Source organism: Lynx canadensis, chromosome B1, assembly GCF_007474595.2.
Source record: "Lynx canadensis isolate LIC74 chromosome B1, mLynCan4.pri.v2, whole genome shotgun sequence".
In the NCBI taxonomy this organism is placed as follows: Eukaryota; Metazoa; Chordata; class Mammalia; order Carnivora; family Felidae; genus Lynx; species Lynx canadensis.
The window spans coordinates 111,458,008-111,477,817 of NC_044306.2; the positions used below are offsets into that span (position 1 = coordinate 111,458,008).

A 19,810-nucleotide genomic window follows, 5' to 3' on the forward strand; every position below is an offset into this window, starting at 1 on the left:
AAATGTGTTACAGTGTTTTATGGTCCAGAATATGTTCTAGCTTGGTAAGTGTTCCATGTCTGAGAGAAATGTGTATTCTGCTATTGTTGAATGAAGTAGTCTAGAGATGTCAATTATATCCAGTTCATTGATGGTGTTGTTGAATTCAACTATGTCCTTACTGATTTTCTACCTGTTGGACTGTTCATTCCTGAGAGGGGTGTTGGAGTATCTAATTATATTAGTGGATATATCTATTCCTCCTTACAGTTCTATAAGTTTTTGCCTCCCTTACATTGATGCTCTGTTGTTAGGTGCATATATATTAAGGATTGTTATGTCTTTTGGAGAATTGATTCCTTTATCGTTATGTAATGCCCTTCTTTATCCCTGATAACTTTCATTACTTTGAAGTCTGTTTTGTCTGAAATTAGTATAGCTACTCCCACTTTCCTTGATTAGTGTTAGGATGGTGTATTTTTCTCCTTCCACTTATATTTAATCTATAATTTGTCTGTAGTCAAAGTGGTTTTCCAGTAGACAACATATAGTTGTGTTCTGTTTTTTCAATTAGCAATAATCGCGCCTCGGATAAACCTCATTGGCTATGATACTGCCACTGCACAAAGCGTGTGTTCTGTTTTTGAATCACTCTGACAGACTCTGTTTTTTATTTTATTTATTTTTTTTAATTTTTTTTTTCTTCAACGTTTTTATTTATTTTTGGGACAGACAGAGACAGAGCATGAATGGGGGAGGGGCAGAGAGAGAGGGAGACACAGAATCGGAAACAGGCTCCAGGCTCCGAGCCATCAGCCCAGAGCCTGACGCGGGGCTCGAACTCACGGACTGTGAGATCGTGACCTGGCTGAAGTCGGACGCTTAACCGACTGCGCCACCCAGGCGCCCCAAAACTCTGTTTTTTAATTGGTGCATTTAGGGCATTGACATTCAAAGTATTGTTGATATATTTGGATTAATATCTCCCACATTCATTATTGTTGTTGTCCTTGATCTTTATTCCTGTTTTGTCTTGTCTTTTTCTACCTTTTATGGTTTCAATTGAACATTTTATATGATTACATTTTCTTTTCCTCCTTAGTGTGTCAGTTAGACTTCTTTTTTGTTTTTGCTTTTGTTGGTTTGTTCTTACTTTTTTACTTTTTTTAGTGATTGCCTAGAGTTTGCAATATGTATTTATGACTAATCCAGATCCATTTTCAAATAACATTATACCACCTCACAGGTAGCATGAGTACCTTATAATAACAAAATAAACCTAATTCCTTTCTCCCGTTCCTTGTATCTTTGCTTTTATTCATTTCACTTATATATAAGCAGACATAAGCATATACACATAAGTATACATAACTCAATACACTGTTGTTATTATTAATTTGAACAAATTGTTTTCTGTTAGGTCAATTAAAAATAATTTTAAAAAATAGGACCTAAAAATAAATAGGTCAAAAAAAAAAAAAACAATTTACCCTCACTTATTCTTTACTTGGTGTTCTTCTTCTTATGTAGATCTGAATTTCTGAACTATATCATTTTCCTTCTCTCAAAAGAGCTTTTTTTTTAATTTAATTTTTTATTTTTTAAAATTTACCTCCAAATTAGTTAGCATATAGTGCAACAATGATTTCAGGAGTAGATTCCTTAGTGCCTCTTACCCATTTAGCCCACCCCCCCTCCCACAACCTTTCCAGAAACCCTGTTTGTTCTCCATATTTAAGAGTCTCTTCTGTTTTGTCCCCCTCCCTGTTTTTATATTTTTTCCCTTCCCTTATGTTCATCTGTTTTGTCTCTTAATGTCCTCATATGAATGAAGTCATATGATTTTTGTCTTTCTCTGACTGACTAATTTCACTTAGCATAATACCCTCCAGTTCCATCCACGTAGTTGCAAATGGCAAGATTTCGTTCTTTTGATTGCCGAGTAATACTCCAGTGTGTGTGTGTGTGTGTGTGTGTGTGTGTGTGTGTGTATATCACATCTTCTTTATCCATTCATCCATCGATGGACATTTGGGCTCTTTCCATACTTTGGTATTGTTGATAACGCTGCTATAAACATGGGGGTGCATGTGTCCCTTCAAAACAGCACACTGTATCCCATGTATAAATGCCTAGTAGTGCAGTTGCTGGGTCATAGGGTAATTCTATTTTCAGTTTTTTGAGGAACCTCTATACTGTTTTCCAGAGTGGCTGTACCAGCTTGCATTCCCATCAAAAGAACTTTTTTTTAACATTTCTGACAAGGCAGATTTACTGGCCAAAAATGCCCTCAATATTTGTATTCCTGAGTAAGCCTTTATTTCACCTTCACTTTTGAAGGATAATTTCTCAGGGTACAGAATTTTAGGTGAGTGGTATTTTTTGTTTGTTTATTTTTATTTTTATTTTTTGTCTCAACACTAAATATTTAGTGTTAATAAATAATATTTAGTCCAACACTAAATATTTCACTCTACCGTCTTCTTGCTTACATGGTTTCTGAGGAGAAGTCAACTGTAATTCTTATCTTTGCCCCTCTACAGGTAAGGTATTCCTCCTGCCCCAACCCACCTTCTTTTAGTATTTTTTCTTCATCTTTGATTTTCTGAAATTTGAAAATGATAAAGCCTCGGTGATTTTTAGCAGGAGGTGGGGGGGGTGGGAATGGGGCATTTATCCTGCTAGGTACTCTCTGAGGTTCCTGGATTTGTGATTTGGTGTTTGGTATTAATTTGGGGGGAAATTTCAGTCATTGTTTCAAATATTTCTTTGCATTTCTCAAGGGAAGGGCATAGGCTTGGAGTTCTCAAGTCTGGGTATACAGTGTGACAGATCTAGTCTGTGACTGGGATCCTGACCTTTAATTAATATGTGACCTTGGTGTGTGTGTGTGTGTGTGTGTGTGTCACAAAATAAATAAATAACTTTAAAAAAATGGAGCACCCCGGGTGGCTCAGTTGGTTAAGTGTTAGACTCTTGATTTAGCTCAAGTCATGATTTCACGGTTTGTGGCATTAAGCCCTATGCTGACAGCATGAAGCCTACTTGGGATTCTCTCCCTCTCTCTTTCTCTCTCTCTCTCTCTCTCTGCCCCTCTCCCACTCTCTAGTGCTCTCTCCCTCAAAATAAATAAACAGGGGTGACTGAGTGACTCAGTCGGTTAAGGGTCCAACTCTTGATTTTGGCTCAGGTCATGATTTCACAGTTCATGAGTTCAACTCCTACACTGGGCTCGGCATTGTCAGCGCAGAGCCTGCTTGGGATTATGTCTCCCTCTCTTTCTGCCCCTCCCCAACTTGCTCTCTCTCTTTCAAATAAATAAAAATAAACTTGAAAAAATAAATTAACAAAAAAAAAGAAGTAGTTTCTATTTTCTCAGTTTTCATCAGGTATCAGCCTGAAAACACTGTCTTCCCTGGCTGTTCACTACAACCAAAAAATATGGGGAAAGATGAAGTGGAGAAAAAACTGCCCAAGAAATCATTCCTTTAGAACACAGTTTTGGGGCATCTGGGTGTCTCATTTGGTTACGCATCTGACTCTCTATTCCTGCTCAGGTCGCGATCTCCCAGTTTGTGAGATCAAACCCTATGTGGGGCTCTCCATTGACAATGCAAAGCCTGCTTGGGATTCTTTCTCTCCCCCTCTCTGTGCCCCTCCCCAGTCATGCTTTGCTTGCTTGACTCTCTCTCTCTCTCTCTCTCTCTCAAGATAAACAAATAAACTTTAAAAAAAGTTTTATCAAGATCACTGATGTTGATCTGACACAGCCTTGATACATCTATCAACTACATATTATGTAATCAATATTGCTTAATGAAAAGAAACAAGAAGAAAAAGTGATGGTCCTCATCTCTGTGAATGCTGCGTTAACCTAAATTTTGACTTGACTTTCTACAATGATTAAATTTACTCTGTGTTCTCTAGTACAGATTTATTTCTCCATAAATATTAAGTTAGAATTTCAGTTGCCAAATTATGATTGAAATCACCTAGGTATCCTTTCTTGGCCAAATGCTTGGAACCAAGAAATGTATTACTGACTTCTTATTAGACTGTGTGCATATATTTTAATTTGTTGTATTTATTATTTTAAAAATCTGTATGTCTTACTTGCTTTTATTTCTATTTTATGAGAAGAAGAAAAAGCACTTTGAGCTTTTCAGTTAAGAGGGAAGGAAAAACCTGTTACAGTAAAACCTTAGATTGCAAGTAACTTGTTCCGCGGGTGTTCCACAAGACGAGCCAACATTTCTAATCAGTTTTAACTTGATAAATGAGTGATGTCTTGCCATACAAGTAGTAAGTGCTGACAAATGTCACATGATCCACAACTGAGCCAGTGGTTCTCTCTCTCTCTCTCCTCTCTCTCCTCTCTCTCTGCTACATTGTGGGTGATCTCCCCTGCTCGGATGCTCAGTCTCAGACCGAGGTGTTTGGCAGATATCAGTTAACATTTTCAGAACACTGGAAGGTGCCCACAATTGGCACTAGTGTATTTTTTATCACTTCAAAGCACCTATGGACAGTCCTTTGTTTTCCATACAAGAGGAAGCTTAGGAATGCTTTGCTTCATTCTGGGTCAGGCTGCCTATAGATATAGACCCTTTCCTCTGCTGCCTTGTTGCCAGTTACATTAAATATAGTATATGACAAGCGTTTATTAATACTGTACTCAACATCCATGTTAGCATATACAATGGCCCCCATGTAGAAAAAGGTGAAAAGAAAGGCAGTAAGAAGGAGATGATTATGGTGGAAGTTAAGAAGGAAATCATCAAAAAGTATGAACAAGGTATGTGAGTGGCTGAAATTGCAAGATTTTATAAGAAGTACATCTGTGTCTTTTCTGCAGAGAAGGAGAAAAAAGCAGGAGGAACCCCTCCCTTCAAATGCGATTAGGGAGATGTGTAAAATGTGGGGAAACAGTGCAAAATTTTGTATAAAAAAAGACCACCAGAATAAGGCTGTAGCAGTGTGAGTGGTGAATCTGTTTAACGACAACGCAATGTCACATTTCGGCAAAATCCTCAACAGGAGGCAAAAGCAATGTCCTTGGATAGGTTCCTGTTAAAGCTGCACAAAAAGAAAAAGATTCCACTGAGCCAAAAGAGAGCAGTGATTTCCATTAGTGATAGTGAAGTTGTCCTACACAATAATCCTTCTCTCTCTGTCTCCTTCACACCAGCCACAAAGGTTTTCAAAGATAAGTACAGGTTAATTTGTTTATTTTTCTTTATATTTTGCATTTTAAAAATTATTTGGTATTATATTACAGTATTGTAATCATTTTTATATGAATATTTTTGGGTTGTGGAATGAATCATCTGAGTTTCCATTATTTCTTATGGGGAAATTCACTTTGATACACAAGTGCTTCGGATTACAAGCATGTTTCCTGAACGACTTATGATGACAAACCAAGGTTTTACTGTATTTTAATAAGACACTACTCTTGGTTAGCTTATTTGAACAAGAATTGTTTCCAAGCATCACCATGGGGGTAGGTGAGCACTGTTTATGCCTATTTTGTGAGACCCTGTGCCAAAGGAATATTCGGAGAGAAAACCAAATACCATGTGATTTTTCGGGAGCAGCCAGCAATTTATTCTCAGGAACAATGCACTTCGTCATAAAACAACTTCCTTTAAGCCTTCCAATGACTTGTTTTCTGAGAAACTGTTGATCTCAAATCAATGTAGCCCAATAATTTGAAGTATAAGGATAAAAGGTGATCAGATTCATGCAAAAATAAACTGTATTTTCCTCCAATTTTCAGGGGCATATTAGATCCAGTGCAGCTGGGAAATTTAAAAAAGTTTTCTTTTTCAGAAATTTCTTAACAGACATTTACCATAAAAAAAACTTTAGAAAATATCTCTTGATTTTTCTGCTTAATATTGTGAAATTGTTCTTTTCCTTTCACCCAAGAGAAAATGAACTCTCAAATCCTCAAAAATAAAAAAACCTTGGAGAAAAAGAATTTGCTGAGAAGAATGCCATTATCCTCTGGCAAATCCTTTCCTTCTCTTATTCTCAGTCATGCTGCCTCATACACAGACAATAACACAACATAGTTTCAGTGTGATGATTGGTGCTATAAAAATGCAAAGTTAAATAGAAACCCACAATAGTCTCCTTCAGGGTAAAGATGGCTTCTGTCAATAAAGCCAAAGCCCTAATAGCATCAGAAAGCAAAATTCAGAATTAAACAATTTCTGGATCCCGACTGTTTTTAAATAGAAGTTTTAAAGGCCGTATTTTCAAGCACAGAATGTAAGAGGAGGAAAGTTTTTAATCACTACTAAGAACAGGTCAGAAGAAGTACATTTAAGGAAGATTAGACACAAGAATTTTCTGTTAACAAGTGCCATTTAAAAGGGGGATATATTACTTTGATACATGGTTAAAAAATCTTTCTTTAGATATCCATCAAAACACTATCTGTGATGAGATCTCATCTCTTTGGGAAAATTATATGTGATTTACCCAGAATATAGAAAACAATAGCATCAAGGAGATTTCCTTTCCCTATCCAACCCCAAGAATTGTGATTTACAAAAATATTGAAATTAGCACTGAATGTTTCCTATACAACAATGTTTACACTGTGGTTCAAGAGCAAGTTTTAAATGCTGGTTTTCAAGTTACAGAAGCCAATATCAATCAATATCAATCAACCAAAGATGGATCAATCGATCCATCTGTGTGATCCTTAATTTTAACCGTGAAGGAGTTCTATGATCTAACTCACCCCGGTTCAGGCATCTCTGATCTGAAATTTACCCCCAATCTTTGACAAACACTACAAAAGACAAAGGTGAACCCCAGAAGGTCATCAGCTTTTAAATAATAATTTCTGATTATAAATGTCCCCAAATTTACCTGGCAAACACAAAGAAGAAAATTTCAATTACCACTACCCAATGGCAAAAAAAAAAAAAAAGCACTATGAATATTTTTCTTTCCAGGATGTATGTGTTTTTATGTCCCTGCAATCTTTCAAGTATACATATTGTCTACAAACTAGGTCATACTAAGAATTATGTCATGATTTTAAAGGTGAAATATCTGCCAAAAATATTTTAAAGTTTGCACGACATTTTGTTATTGTGGTAATACTATAACTTATTATTAGTCAGACTCTACATTGGTAAATATGGTCAAACTTAAAAGAATCACAGGTGAAGTGCTAAAATTATAACTCCTTAAGTTATCTTTGACAATTGGAAAAGCCCAATTTGCCTGACAGAGTTAAAGACAAGTACATTCTAGTGGGGAAGAAATGAGAATGGGTAGCAGAAATTGGAATTTGAGCCTCTGAATCCAAGGGATGAAGCTGAAGGCAATTGGCACTGTGTGTCTCACAGCCCCCTCTCCCAACATACATGATATCCAGCTAAAATGTGTATCGAATATCAATTTGGAAGAGAAAAACATATACTAGGGGAACGGCAGCTATCTGAGAAGGAGTCTGGAAAGTGGCTCTTTGTGTGTCGGGAGAAACATTCATCTACACCCTTTATATAATATACAGATATAGTGTATGCTCAATAAGTGCATATGAAGTCCTTTCAACAGTCTGGAATTCAGGCCTTTTCCTTAGTCTACTGCATCTTGGCGTCACTTCTAGCTGGTGAATAGAGAAATCCTCAAAACAAAAGTCTCGGGGCCTAGGCCCCCTTGTTCTCAAACTTGGCCGCCATCAGAATCGCTGGGGGAGGTGCCTTGTATGTTTACTTCGGCTCCGAGGCGCACACACACTACGGACGCTTTTGAGTCTGATGGTTAGAAGTGGCCGGGTGCCATGCGTTTGTAAAACAAGTCCAGGTGAAGGCACCAGAGGGTACCACCGGAGGAACTGCGAAGTGACGGACAGCCCAAAGTCCTGTTTGCAGCCGGCGGACCCCGGGCCCGCCGTAGTCCGCCCGTAGTCCCGCCAGGGGCGCCAGGACCTCGCCGCGCGCCCAGCTCCCCTGGACCCTCTGCGCTTAACTCTAGGTGTGACCGGAAGGGAGCCTGACCCCGGGGGTGCGGCCGGCGGTAGGGGGCGCCTCTTCCAAACCCAGCAGCCGCTCGCGTTCCCGCGGATATCGCCCTCGCGTGAGATCTTGTTTTGTGTTTTGTTTTAAAAGCCTTCTCCGTCCCGGTACTGCTTGAAGGCCGTAAATGAGAGACGGTGGGAGGGGGTGGGAGGGGGAAACGGAGAAAAGAGGCGCTGGGGGACTGAATGCCTTCTTTAAATTACTGCTGACACCTCGGTTCCAGGCCCCTAAAATCTCAATCAACAATCCATTAGAACTCAACAGGAGTAAAACGAAATCCTCGTTTAAGTGTATTTATCCGATCTCCTTTCTCTCTTTCAAATGCAAAATCCATTTCAGCATATGCCCCCTTCTTTCTCTGGCCTTTCTCTCAAGACTGGCAGCCCATACCACTCTTGTAAATATGAAAGATGCTAATCATATGACATATCACGTCTCCGTCGGAGCCGGAATAAAGCCTTCAGATTTGGGATCATTGCCTCCAGACAACAGCTTCATCAGCCGGAAAGTTGGTTTTTTTCTCCTTTCCTTCAACTCTCAATCCCTTCTTTGTCTGGAGGAAAATGCAGCCGACTCGAGCCACCCAGGCCATATGGTTCACTCTGTATTTTCTTAGTTGAATTCTGTATTGTTTCTGTGACTTGCGAAGTTTTTTTGGAAATGCGTATAAAGACATAGACGAGCTACTTGTGCAGGGAGCGCTGCCCGGGCGCGCCGCGGCCGCCCCCTCCCGGCCTGGAGACCCGGCCGTCGCCGCTCCGCGGAGTGCGGTGTCGTCGATGGCATTAGCACACTGACGTGACCAACCACCGAGCCGGCCGCAGCTGTCTGGTTCGCTCGAGGTGCGTACTCTGCGCCTTGCACGGCGCCTGGCACACAGTAGGCGCTCGAGGAGACTCGGGGGCAATGAAAGAATGAATACATCAGCGACAAGGGTCGACCCCGAATGTTTTCGGTTCTAAAATATACTTTGGGTCTCTCAAAGAAGAAAACGTAGTCCGCTCTCTCTTGACACTAATACCACTGTCTTATCGTCCACACAACACACGTTTTCTGATTTCTGCAACTCTCTCTCTCTCTCTCTTTTCTTGCCTACTTATTTGAATGCAAGCTTTATGGGAGTAGAAATCGTGTCTGTCTTGCGCGTCGCACTGTTCCCAGGGGTTGGTACAGTGCTTGGCACACATAGGGTACTCATTAAGTGTATTTTGAACGTAGGAAGGAGGGATGATTGAATGAGTTAAAGCGGTAAACGGATCCTCCTATTCCCCAAGATACGATTAAGAAACTTCTCTCCTAATGATTCGAATTATTTAGTGCAATCTCACCCTTTTTAAAAATCTATGTCAGCAACAATGAAAAATGCATTTATCTCCAGAAGAGAATTCGGTGTTTGGGGGGTTTTGTTTTTTTCTTTAGTGGGGAAAGCAGAGGGGAAAATCAGCTTTCAGATCTTTATCCATCGCTCTGAATAAGTTTTGTGTTTTCCAGGTTCGGTACTGTCCGGGCGAGGGAGCAGGCTGCCAAATTCCCTTCTCTCGGTCTAACTCCTTATACAAACCCAAAGGGCCCTTTCACCAAATCATTAAATTCTACAGAGGTGGTCAAGCTCGCACTGCTTTTCATGAAACGGAGAAAGAAAAGGGTCCTTGAAGTTTAGAAGATGCCCAAGGAAAACTCCTTGAATGACATCAAAAGAATGAGTTTCCATAGCTGTTGAAGCACGAGGGCCGTGTATCCGCACAAAGGGGGACCGGGGCACCGGGACGGGCCCAACGCTCTGTCCCAGGACAATTGGGTCACTGAAATAGGGAATTAATTACCATTGGAGAGTGGGCAGCCCATTCACCACTGGCTGAGTTTTATTAAACGCCAATATAAATAACAAAACAACTCTTGTGGCTGCACTATTCCTACACGCCAAAGGAAGGATTATGCTGGGGATTAACATCTTAAAGTCTATGAGACTTTCTGACTCAAGGCTCGGAGCTGGTAATCGTGTTTGTCTCCTGGTTCAGCGATTAGTGCTCTCTTTCTTGCACTTTCCCCTGGATAGCCAATGTCCCTTTTTGCAGGCACGGAGGGTTAGGGTGGGGGAGCCTTCTTTCACTAGTGGGCCCCCAGGTCCCCATTCACGCGCCGGCTGTTCTTTTCCTCTTACCTGAAGAAAACAATCAGAAAGCTGGCGTGGATTGGCAAAATCTTCTAACAGGGATTTCTTTCCTTCCTGGGAAAGCAAAGGGGCACTTGGGTCGTTTAAGGAGTGAGGAGAAGCCTGTAGGGCACTGCCTTTCCAGAGCTGATGGGGACAGGGTTAGGGTCCGGGCGGAAGAAAGGGAGCCTCCCCTCGCTTGCCGGGCAGATCTCGCCGCCTTCAAGACGACCTCGTGCGTCAAGATGGGTTCCCTGAATATTTGGCTTGAGGGACCAAAGCACTTTGTGCGGGCTTGGAGCGAGGATCTGGGAATGGGGCTCCGACAGGGAGTAGGGTGGGGTCGGTCGGGTGGGGAGATGGTCTACCCTGCCCTGGATCTCCTCCCGTCGATTTCTCCGCGACTACCAGTTTATGGAAGAGAGGGGCGGGGGCGCTGGCGTGGTGAAGCTCCTAGCTTGCACCTCTCCAGTACGAGGGTGATGCCCAGTCCTCCCCGGACAGGATCCGAGGGGAAAGCCGGGGAAGACTGGGAATTCCATGCAGGGGGTCCAGGACGAAAGTGGGGGCGTGATTTCACATAGTTTTGTTTTGCTTTTTCTTTTTTTTCCCCCCGGAAGGGGACCGCCAATATACCCGAGCTCACACTAGCTGCCAGCGCTTGTCGTCACAAATAACGAACTCTGGCAGCGCGAGGAGTCCTCGGCGAGGAAAGCTAACCTTTTCCAGCCCGGCCTCCCCGGCCCTGGAAAGGGCGTTTGCAGCCCCCAGTGAAGAACTAACGATTTTCAGGATTGGCTAACTTTTTCTCTCCATCTTTACGCCTTTCTGAGCGCTCCCTCGGGGGATTAGGCCATTAGGCTATAAAATCCCTTTGGCAGGCAAGGCACCCTATCCTTTTAGCAGGGTGTAGACGCTCCCTCTCCTTGCAGGCAGGATGGTTTACTGGGAATTGGGGGACAGGCTCGCTGGGCAGGCAAATTTTTCCTCCTGCACTCTGGGAAAAGAGCCCTCCCTCGCGGCCTCTCCGCCCACCCTCACCCCGCATTCACCTGCAGCAGCGTGAGTTTGGGGAGGAGACCATTTGCCCTCTTTGGCCACTTGTGAGGTCGAAGTGTGGATGGGATGTAGCCTATGGCCCCACAGCAACACCTACCCTAAACTTTAGGGCTTTTGGGTCGCCTCAAAGTTCAAGCTTCTTAGAGGCAACAAAGACTTTCTAAAGATCTCCACCCTCTCACCCCTCCCCTTACTTCACTTTTCTCTCGCTACACGATTCGACCCCCTTTCTTTCGACGGCTTAGGGATGAGTTTAAATCATTGTGCTCCCATCTCTTGATAACTGCCTGCTTTGAGCTTTTGTTCTCTTAAAGTAGGATTGCACACTGAAAGAAGGGCTGAAGATGAACAGTTTGACCCTTCAGGACAGTTCACGCAGTGGACAGGAGCGGCCCTCGGTCACCGTCCTCACTGATGCTATTCACGCGCTCCCCTCCCCCTTCGCATAACATTTCAGCCTCGTTTCATCTGGACAATCTTTTAGACCACACAAGTGCCTCTTGAATTTATTTAAGTTAAAAGAGTGCTAGAAGAGTCCAGCTAAGGATATTTGGCGTCGGTCACGTCTTCGCACATCTGAGTACAAATTAAAATTTCTTTCTTTCAGCAAAACTGAGCAAAATGCTGAACAAAAAGAATTCTGCAACTGAGTGTGAATGGTTGGTTTCTGGACTTCACTAGCGTTGTTAGACTGTTCTTGGAGTTGTTTCTTTTCTTTTCTTTTTAAAAATAATATTCTTCATAGTGGGAAATATTTCCAGAAGTGCTCTATTACTGAGTGACGATTCTCTTGAAAGCTATAACACAAACATACAACCAAAATTCTTAGAATTCCAAGATGATATAAAGGGTGATTTTTAAAAACTCTGTACTTTGCACAGTAATCTAAGATACACCACTGCATACACCCAAAGAAGCCCTTATTTTAAAGAAAAAATTCTATGAACTCCATGATATCCTTATATTTATAAAGATTAGAAGCTGATTTACGTCTATGTTTGAAACCTTAAGTTTCTCCGCAGAATTTTTCCTTTTGAAGGAAATTTCTGGAATCCAAAATGTGCAATTTACCCTCATGATATTTTATCTTTACTAAATATCTGCACAGAACATGCTTAAATATGTATTATTAACTTCTTACAGCGTAGAAAGTTTGGATTTTGACAAGAGAAAGCATGCACCCCTTCGGTGCATCATAAAAACATAAAACCTGGGAGAACATAAAAGCTGGGAAGTCAGACACCCAAATGCTGTTAACAATCAACTAAAGAAATCCATTGTGTGTTTCACTAGCACTAAACGTTAGACCCAGTTTGATCTCTGTGTAGAGTTATACAAGATTTACCAGATTTTCCTTTAAGCTTCTTCTTAACTGGATTCTGATTCTGTTCTTCACCCAAATATATATTATCGTATCAACCCAGCACTTTCTAGCCAAACCAAAATTTTCCAACAACCTGTCCAAAGGGTACGTTTCTACTGATACCGAAATAAACCTTCCTTTGCTTTCTGTTACATTAACCAATTGGCTTGTCATTCTTTGCGGGCAACTCCTACATGAGATGTATCTATCTAAAGACTGACACTCCATGCGTGGTTCCTCCCATCATCCCAGTATTTCTTTTTAGCAGTCTTTGATCATTTCCTCAGAACCCAGCATTCTCATCCTCTGTTTCACTCAAATTAACACAAAAAATCTTGCATCCACTGCAGTGTTCCTGTGTTCCTTCAATCTTTACCTGCTAGCCATGACTTTGAAGGCTTTCTTTTAGAGGGACTGTGAAGAGTATTCACTTGTTTGGTATCGGTGAGCATCACCTACAAAATAATGTTAAGATATACATGCAACCATGGTAAAGCACTTCTGGTAACTTTTACTACTGACCTATCTTCTGCTTGATCAAACTCTTTTACGAAGTTCTGATTCTGTAGGCTCATGATCCAGAATCAGAGACCCGAAGAAGTGTGAGAGAGGCAGATGCTGTATTCTGGAGACTGAAAGTGTCTCTCTTCTTTATAAATGTTTGCACTGCTAACACATGAAATCAAGCTGTTCTGAAAAGATTGAGGGGGCATCTGGAGAAATAATGCTTTTAAGCATAGGGAACTTGCTCTTTCCAAGGGGAAGAGAGGCAAAACACAAATATCAACGAGCAAAGTGAAAATTGAGGCAGTTTTCAAATCATTTCAAGACAGAAGGGAGTCTGGAGGTTGGAGGGCTGCAGTGGGCACAAGTCTCTTTCACGGGATTCTAATTTTCATTTTCTTTACTTTGCACCTTCCAATCCTGCAGTTACTCCATGCAGAAAACATTAAACAAGTTGAAACCATGCCAAAACACTAACAACCGCTTTCATCATGCCCTTCTCTGAAATAAATGTTTCCAATTCCTACAACCTGAGTGACACAGAGACCTGCAGACAAGAATCTTTTCTCTCTTGTCACTTTTCAACTCCCACCATTCCAAATACGCCTTGCTTAAACTGAATTTGCAAAAGGGAACTCAAGGGACTTCTCTCCTATCTACCGCAGTCCAGATTCTTGTCAGCTACTCTGGCACGGTCTAACGCTCCATCCGGCACACACACTTCTAGGGACTCTGGTTCTGTCTCTAAGAAAAGTCAGTCAAGGCGACAAGAGGGTGGGCGTGAGCGTGGGGGAGGAGGAGAGAGGGAGGGCCGACGAGCAATTCAGAACAAGTTCCCTCCGAAGTCCAGTAGCCCTCGGCTCTATTTTCCCGTTGAAAAGCGCCGAGTATCGGGAGGACGGGCCCCTTGTCCCTACAACGCCCCCCAGCGCGGAGCAGAGGTCACGGAAATGTCAGCTCAGCCCAGGCGCTCACAGGCGCTGCAGGTCGGCCGCTCCTCCCACTCCGCTGGCTGCCACCCTTGCAAGGAAGCCACCTTGTTGTCTGGCTCTGCCGTAAACCGGGGTTAAACCCCAAAACAAAACAAACAAAACAAAGCAAACGAACAGACAGAACCTGCGTCGGTTCCCGGAGACTCCGTTTGTCACCGGCAAAATGAGGAGGGTTTTAGCTTTAACCTGTGAGTGCGTTTATTCTCACATCCTCTAAAAGCCCATCTACCGCTCCTGCACTGGATCTCCCCTTCTAGGAGACCGATGAACCTTCCAACGTCCTCTTCCTTCACCCTTCCACGCCATTCTCTCTGGAACCTAAACACGTTTGCCCACCATGTGCCCACAACTCGCCACCCACACCCCACTCCTCCCTTGACCAAATGAATGCGTTTTAAAACCATTTACTATTTGGTACAGCTCCTAAGAGGCTTTGCCAAGAGACGCCGGGTAGCACCAGAGGGTTGCTGCTTTCCCCGAGATTCTGACCCCCATTAACTAATTCCTCGGAGCTCAACGTCCGGGAGCTGAGAGGCCGGGCAGCGCCTGGTGCGGTGAGCGAGCGCGCGCCGGGGCTGGGGGTGGGGTGCGGCCGCAAGGACGGGGGCGGGGGGAGGTAGCCTCCGTCTCCCCAACGGCCCCCGGCGCCCCGGCCCCTAATGAGCTGCTGAAAGGGAGCGGGCTCCGGTGCGCGTGGCTCGCAGGCCTCCCGGAGTCCGGGGCGCCCTGATTGGCCAGCTGCGCCTCGCGACCTCCATTCATTAATAAATTAGCGGCACGCTCCAGCCGAGCGCGAGCCACCAATCACAATGGGCAGCGGCGGCGACAACAGCCGCAGCTTGAGCTGAAGCTGCCACCGCGGCTTCAGCCGCTCCGACCGCAGCCTCGAGCTCCAACAGGAGCTTTAGAACCATTTTATGCTGATTAGATAAAGGGGGAAAAGAGAGGCGGGGGGCGATGGGAGGAGGAGGATGGATGGCAGGGCCAGGGAGGGGGGAAGTGGGTGAAGAAAGAGAAAGAAATGAATGATGATAATGCAATGAAAAGAATAAGCCGGGGGAGGGAAAAGCGGGGGAGAAGGGGGGCCTGCACAGGGGGGAGGAGGAGGCGGCGGCAGGGGTTGAGGGGGAGGTGGGGGCCCTGGGGGCAGATCTGATTGTTTTCTTGGTGGTATATAAGGGGTTTTAAGGAGAGTCGTGTGCCAGACACGCAGCCACTGAACCACAAGCAGCTTCGCTTTAACTGGAGTGCCCGGGAGTCGCGTGCCAGGAGCTGCACGGCCGAGGACTGACTGACAGACAGACACGCACCACCACCACAACACACGAGACCCGGGCGGATCGCCGCGGCCTCCGGGGCTCTTGGCAAACTCGCCAGTCGGAGAGGTCCCCCGCGGAGCCGCGCCAGATCCGCCGCTTTCACGTTAAGAGAAGGACGCAGCGCTGCGCTCCCGGCAGCGCGGAGAATCGCAGCACACGCCAAAGTAATAGCTTCGCCGAGACGCACTGAGGGAGCGAACTACGTAAGTATCCGCCGGTGTCTTCCAACTTGGAAGGGTGTTTCCGGCACTCTTTTCCGTCACTCTGTTCCACCACGTCCGAGCACCCTTTGCAGGCACAGAATCTTTGTCCCAGGGGCTGCTGTCTCTTTCCGGGCGGGAACACAGCCGCGAGGTCGACCAGCCGGGGGCGGGACCCTGTTGGCTGGCAGCGGGGACACAACGAGGGGCTCTCCTGAGCTTGGAGAGCACTGGCGGGGTCTCCTCCCTAACTACGTTCCTCCTTGGCGCCGCCCTTCCGAACCAGTCCTAGTGGGTGCGCGCAGGAGTACTTTCCGCTGGCACCAAGAACGTGCCTCTGCTTCTGTATTTACATCTCGTTTGGTTCTTTCTTCCTCCCCGCTCTCCCCGGTAGGATGTTTGTCAAATCCGAGACCTTGGAGTTGAAGGAGGAAGAGGACGTGCTGGTCCTGCTCGGCTCGGCCTCCCCCGCCTCGGCTGCCCTCACCCCGCTGTCGTCCAGCGCCGACGAGGAGGAAGAGGAGGAGCTGGGCGCGTCGGGAGGGGCGCGACGGCAGCTTGGGGCCGAGGCCGGGCCCGGGGGGCTGGGCGGCCCGTCGGCCGGAGCTGAGGGCTGCCGGCCAGCGCGGCTGCTGGGTCTGGTGCATGAATGCAAGCGGCGCCCCTCCAGGGCGCGGGCCGTTTCCCGCGGCGCCAAGACAGCCGAGACCGTGCAGCGCATCAAGAAGACCCGTAGACTGAAGGCCAACAACCGTGAGCGCAACCGCATGCACAACCTCAATGCGGCGCTGGACGCGTTGCGCGAGGTACTCCCCACGTTCCCGGAGGACGCCAAGCTTACCAAGATCGAGACCCTGCGCTTTGCCCACAATTATATCTGGGCGCTTACCGAGACCCTTCGCCTGGCGGACCACTGCGGGGGTGGCGGCGGAGGCCTGCCGGGGGCGCTCTTTTCCGAGACCGTATTGCTGAGTCCGGGAAGCGCTAGCGCCTCCCTGAGCAGCAGCGGAGACAGTCCGTCGCCTGCCTCCACCTGGAGCTGCACCAACAGCCCGGCGCCGTCCTCCTCGGCGTCCTCCAACTCCACCTCCCCCTACAGCTGCACTTTATCTCCTGCCAGCCCGGCTGGTTCTGACATGGACTATTGGCAGCCCCCACCTCCCGACAAGCACCGCTACGCACCTCACCTCCCCATAGTCAGGGACTGTATCTAGAACTGCCATCCTTGCTACCCGCGCCAGGCCTTAGTGGGTTCCCTTTCCTGTCCTGGACCGAGCCCTCCCACCCCTCTCCTGTCCCCACTTCTATGCCCTGGAAACCATCTCATTTCGCAGGGCAGATGTAGCCGTTCTGACTCCTGGGTTGTTTGCTGCATTCCTTGGCCAAGGGTTTCCTTCCGTCAGACGGTCTCTAATTTATTGAAGGTGTGATGGAGCTTATTGTCAAAGAGGATGGTAGAGTTTGGGGGGGGGGGAGGGGGCGTTTCTTAAGGCTAAAAAGATGCTGGGAAGCAAAGAAGGTGGCCAGTCTAAAGAGTTTGCAGAGCGGACTGACGCTCCTCCCCCTCTCTGTAACACCAGAGGGACCCAGCGCAGTGCGTGTGAATCTCCCTGGGGGAATGCAACTGGTTCCTCTGATCTCTTCACCTTTGCTTCTACATAGAGATGTTAATGTCGAGTAGAAAGAAATGTATCTTAGCATCTGAATGATTTTACCGGTAATAATATTATCCACAGATTTGCAATGGCTGGCATCTGCTTTATTCCCATTGCTGTCTGCGGGCTGTGGGAATTTCACCTGTCAAACCAAACTTTCCCTCTCTGATGTGCACTTTGTTCTGTTTCCCAGATTCGTCACAATGCCTATTGTCCCGTCCTTCTCTTTCCTTTTTCTTCTCCATTTTGCCATCTGTCTCTTATGATTTATAAGGGGGAAAAAGTTGTTTTGTTAGAGGGCCAGGTTAGAAGTCATTGTATAATTTGTAGGCTTTGTAATGATTGAATGCAAGCGTGGAAATTTAGGCTGAACTCTCTATCAAAAGGAAAAATGTGGAGGAAAAGGGAAAAATCAGGAGGGAGGATTGCTTCATGCATTATTTATCTCGACCTTTTAGGGGAGAAGGAACTCCCCCAGTCTTTCAAGAGATTAAAAATAAATCAACAGACTGAAAACCTAAGCAGACACGGAGCATTATCAGGATCAGCCACACACGTGTTCCCTTCTATTTATTATAAAGAAATTTTTCATGGGAAAAGTATGTATTTTTTGTATATTCTACAGAGTTTATTCTAGTATGTATTTACATCTTGAACAAAAAAATTGTTCTTGTGATTAAACTATAAATAAAATATATAATTTTCATAATTTCTGTGTGTTGTAACTTTTGCCTGCTTATGTGGTTTTTAGAAGAATGTGTTGTGTCTTTGTGAAATTCTCCTTATAGCAAACTGAGTAGAGTCCTTGTATTTTTCATCAGTGTTTGTGTGTAGAATTTCACTGACATATAAGGTCTAAGAAATCACAAGAAGCTGAATCATATTTGAGACATTAACACTGACATCAGAGTGTTGCTCTGCATACAACCAAAATTTGATTTTTAAGAAATCAATTTCTGAGTATACGAGATCAGTAAAAAAGGGGTGGGGATTAAAAGATAATTAAATCACGGTAATTTCCAAAGTTCAGAAACCTTGATTTAAAAAGAGACAGTGAAGTTGAAATTTCTTGTTAGAATGTGTAAAAATGTGGTGCCTACACTTTGAGTCTCAATTATTATCTGTAAATTGTAGGAATTAGACAATGACTTCTAAGGAAGGCCCCCTTCCAGTTCTAGCATTTGTATTGTATTTATAATTCATTATCAGAAGCTGATTTTGTATTAGCTGCTTTAACAAGCTTGTTGGTTTGAAAAGCAAACTCCTGGAGAAAAAATGCTCAGAGTGAGCTGGGATAAAATTGTATCTAAGGGAAATAGCTCAGCTTTCATTTTTTGTTAGAATAATTACATAGCCAAAACTTCTTCAAAGAGAAAGCAAAAATGGTTTCCTAATCTCCAAAGCACAAAACTCTATAACTTGCACTTCAATCTCCAAAGCAGAAATGAATAGCACCATGGGTCAAAGATGACCGACCAAGTGGGATGAGCACTGGGTGTTGTATGGAAACCAATTTGACAATAAATTATTAAAAAAAAAAAAAAGATGACCAAGTGAAGGTTGACCCCATTCTAGATTTAAGCCCCTTCCTTGGGGGGAGGGTGTCCACTGGACTACACAAGCTTAAAAAACACCTTAGCAAAGAAATGGTCATTCATGTCCAACTCCCCCACCGCCCATGAACTTCATATCTGCTTCTGGTTTGGGTTAAATCCTCCAGTCCTCTGCTTCAAGCAACAATAATTTCTCCTGAGATATCTATATGAAATGACTCCTCCTGTCTATCCATATGGAAAATATTAAGTGTTTAATATCTTAATGACTCCATTTTTTATCAAAGGAAGAACCGAGCCAGGGTTTTGCTTTGTGTTCATAGCTGGACATAACAGAGACCTGTTGGAATACCTTTCTATTTTCAAGCCTGTTATTCCTACGCACTCTTGATTATCTGATATGAGAAAAAAGTGCCATACCTCATATTTACATTTGTAATTCTAATGTTTAAGAAGCTAAACAATTGTAAGGAAAACAACTGTAGTATGTATGGGCGTTTTAAGATGTCAGTGTTAGTGCCAAATAATTGTTCTCATCATGACGCGGCTTATGTTGATACAAGATGCTGCTTTCAGAAATTTGCCAAAGAAACAGTTCATGGCACAGGTCTGTGGAGGCAAACTCTCAGGTGCAGTTACTCTCCCAAGACTAGGGGAAACCTCCTCATAAACAGGTGACACTCATTGTTTACTTGGAGAGGCATGGTCAGATGGTCCAGTAATCACAGCTTTGAGTAAGAGTACTACAGCGAATGACTAGACCCGCTACTTTGCTCAGCTTAGCAGCCACCTCCACACGGCACCAGAGAGACCTGTTTAGCTGGAGCTTGTCGGTCCCCATAGACGTCAGTGGTCACACATGGCCAGAATTCCATCCACCATTTGTGATCTACACTCAGGCGTTCCCTTCCCCATCTAGAGCAGACCTTATTTTACACTAAATTGGTGCAATTATTTTTTATGGCGTCCAATCTCTCTTAGTGCTTAAG

General features: G+C 44.5%; 1 protein-coding gene and 1 non-coding gene across 2 annotated transcripts; one reads left to right on the top strand and one right to left on the bottom strand.

The window, feature by feature from the left end:
• Positions 1-470: 470 nt before the first annotated feature.
• On the bottom strand, positions 471-610 carry LOC115513267. Its single transcript, XR_003968646.1, has one exon. It is a non-coding gene; the product is annotated as a U4 spliceosomal RNA (small nuclear RNA).
• A 15,398-nt stretch (positions 611-16,008) lies between these two features.
• On the top strand, positions 16,009-16,827 carry NEUROG2 (neurogenin 2). Its single transcript, XM_030311908.1, has one exon. It carries the CDS (start codon positions 16,009-16,011, stop codon positions 16,825-16,827), a length of 819 nt encoding a protein of 272 aa, XP_030167768.1.
• The last annotated feature ends 2,983 nt before the right edge of the window (positions 16,828-19,810 follow it).

Bases quoted from the DNA above. Each gene is read 5' to 3' on its own strand.
- NEUROG2 (XM_030311908.1), top strand. From the start codon at position 16,009: ATGTTTGTCAAATCCGAGACCTTGGAGTTGAAGGAGGAAGAGGACGTG.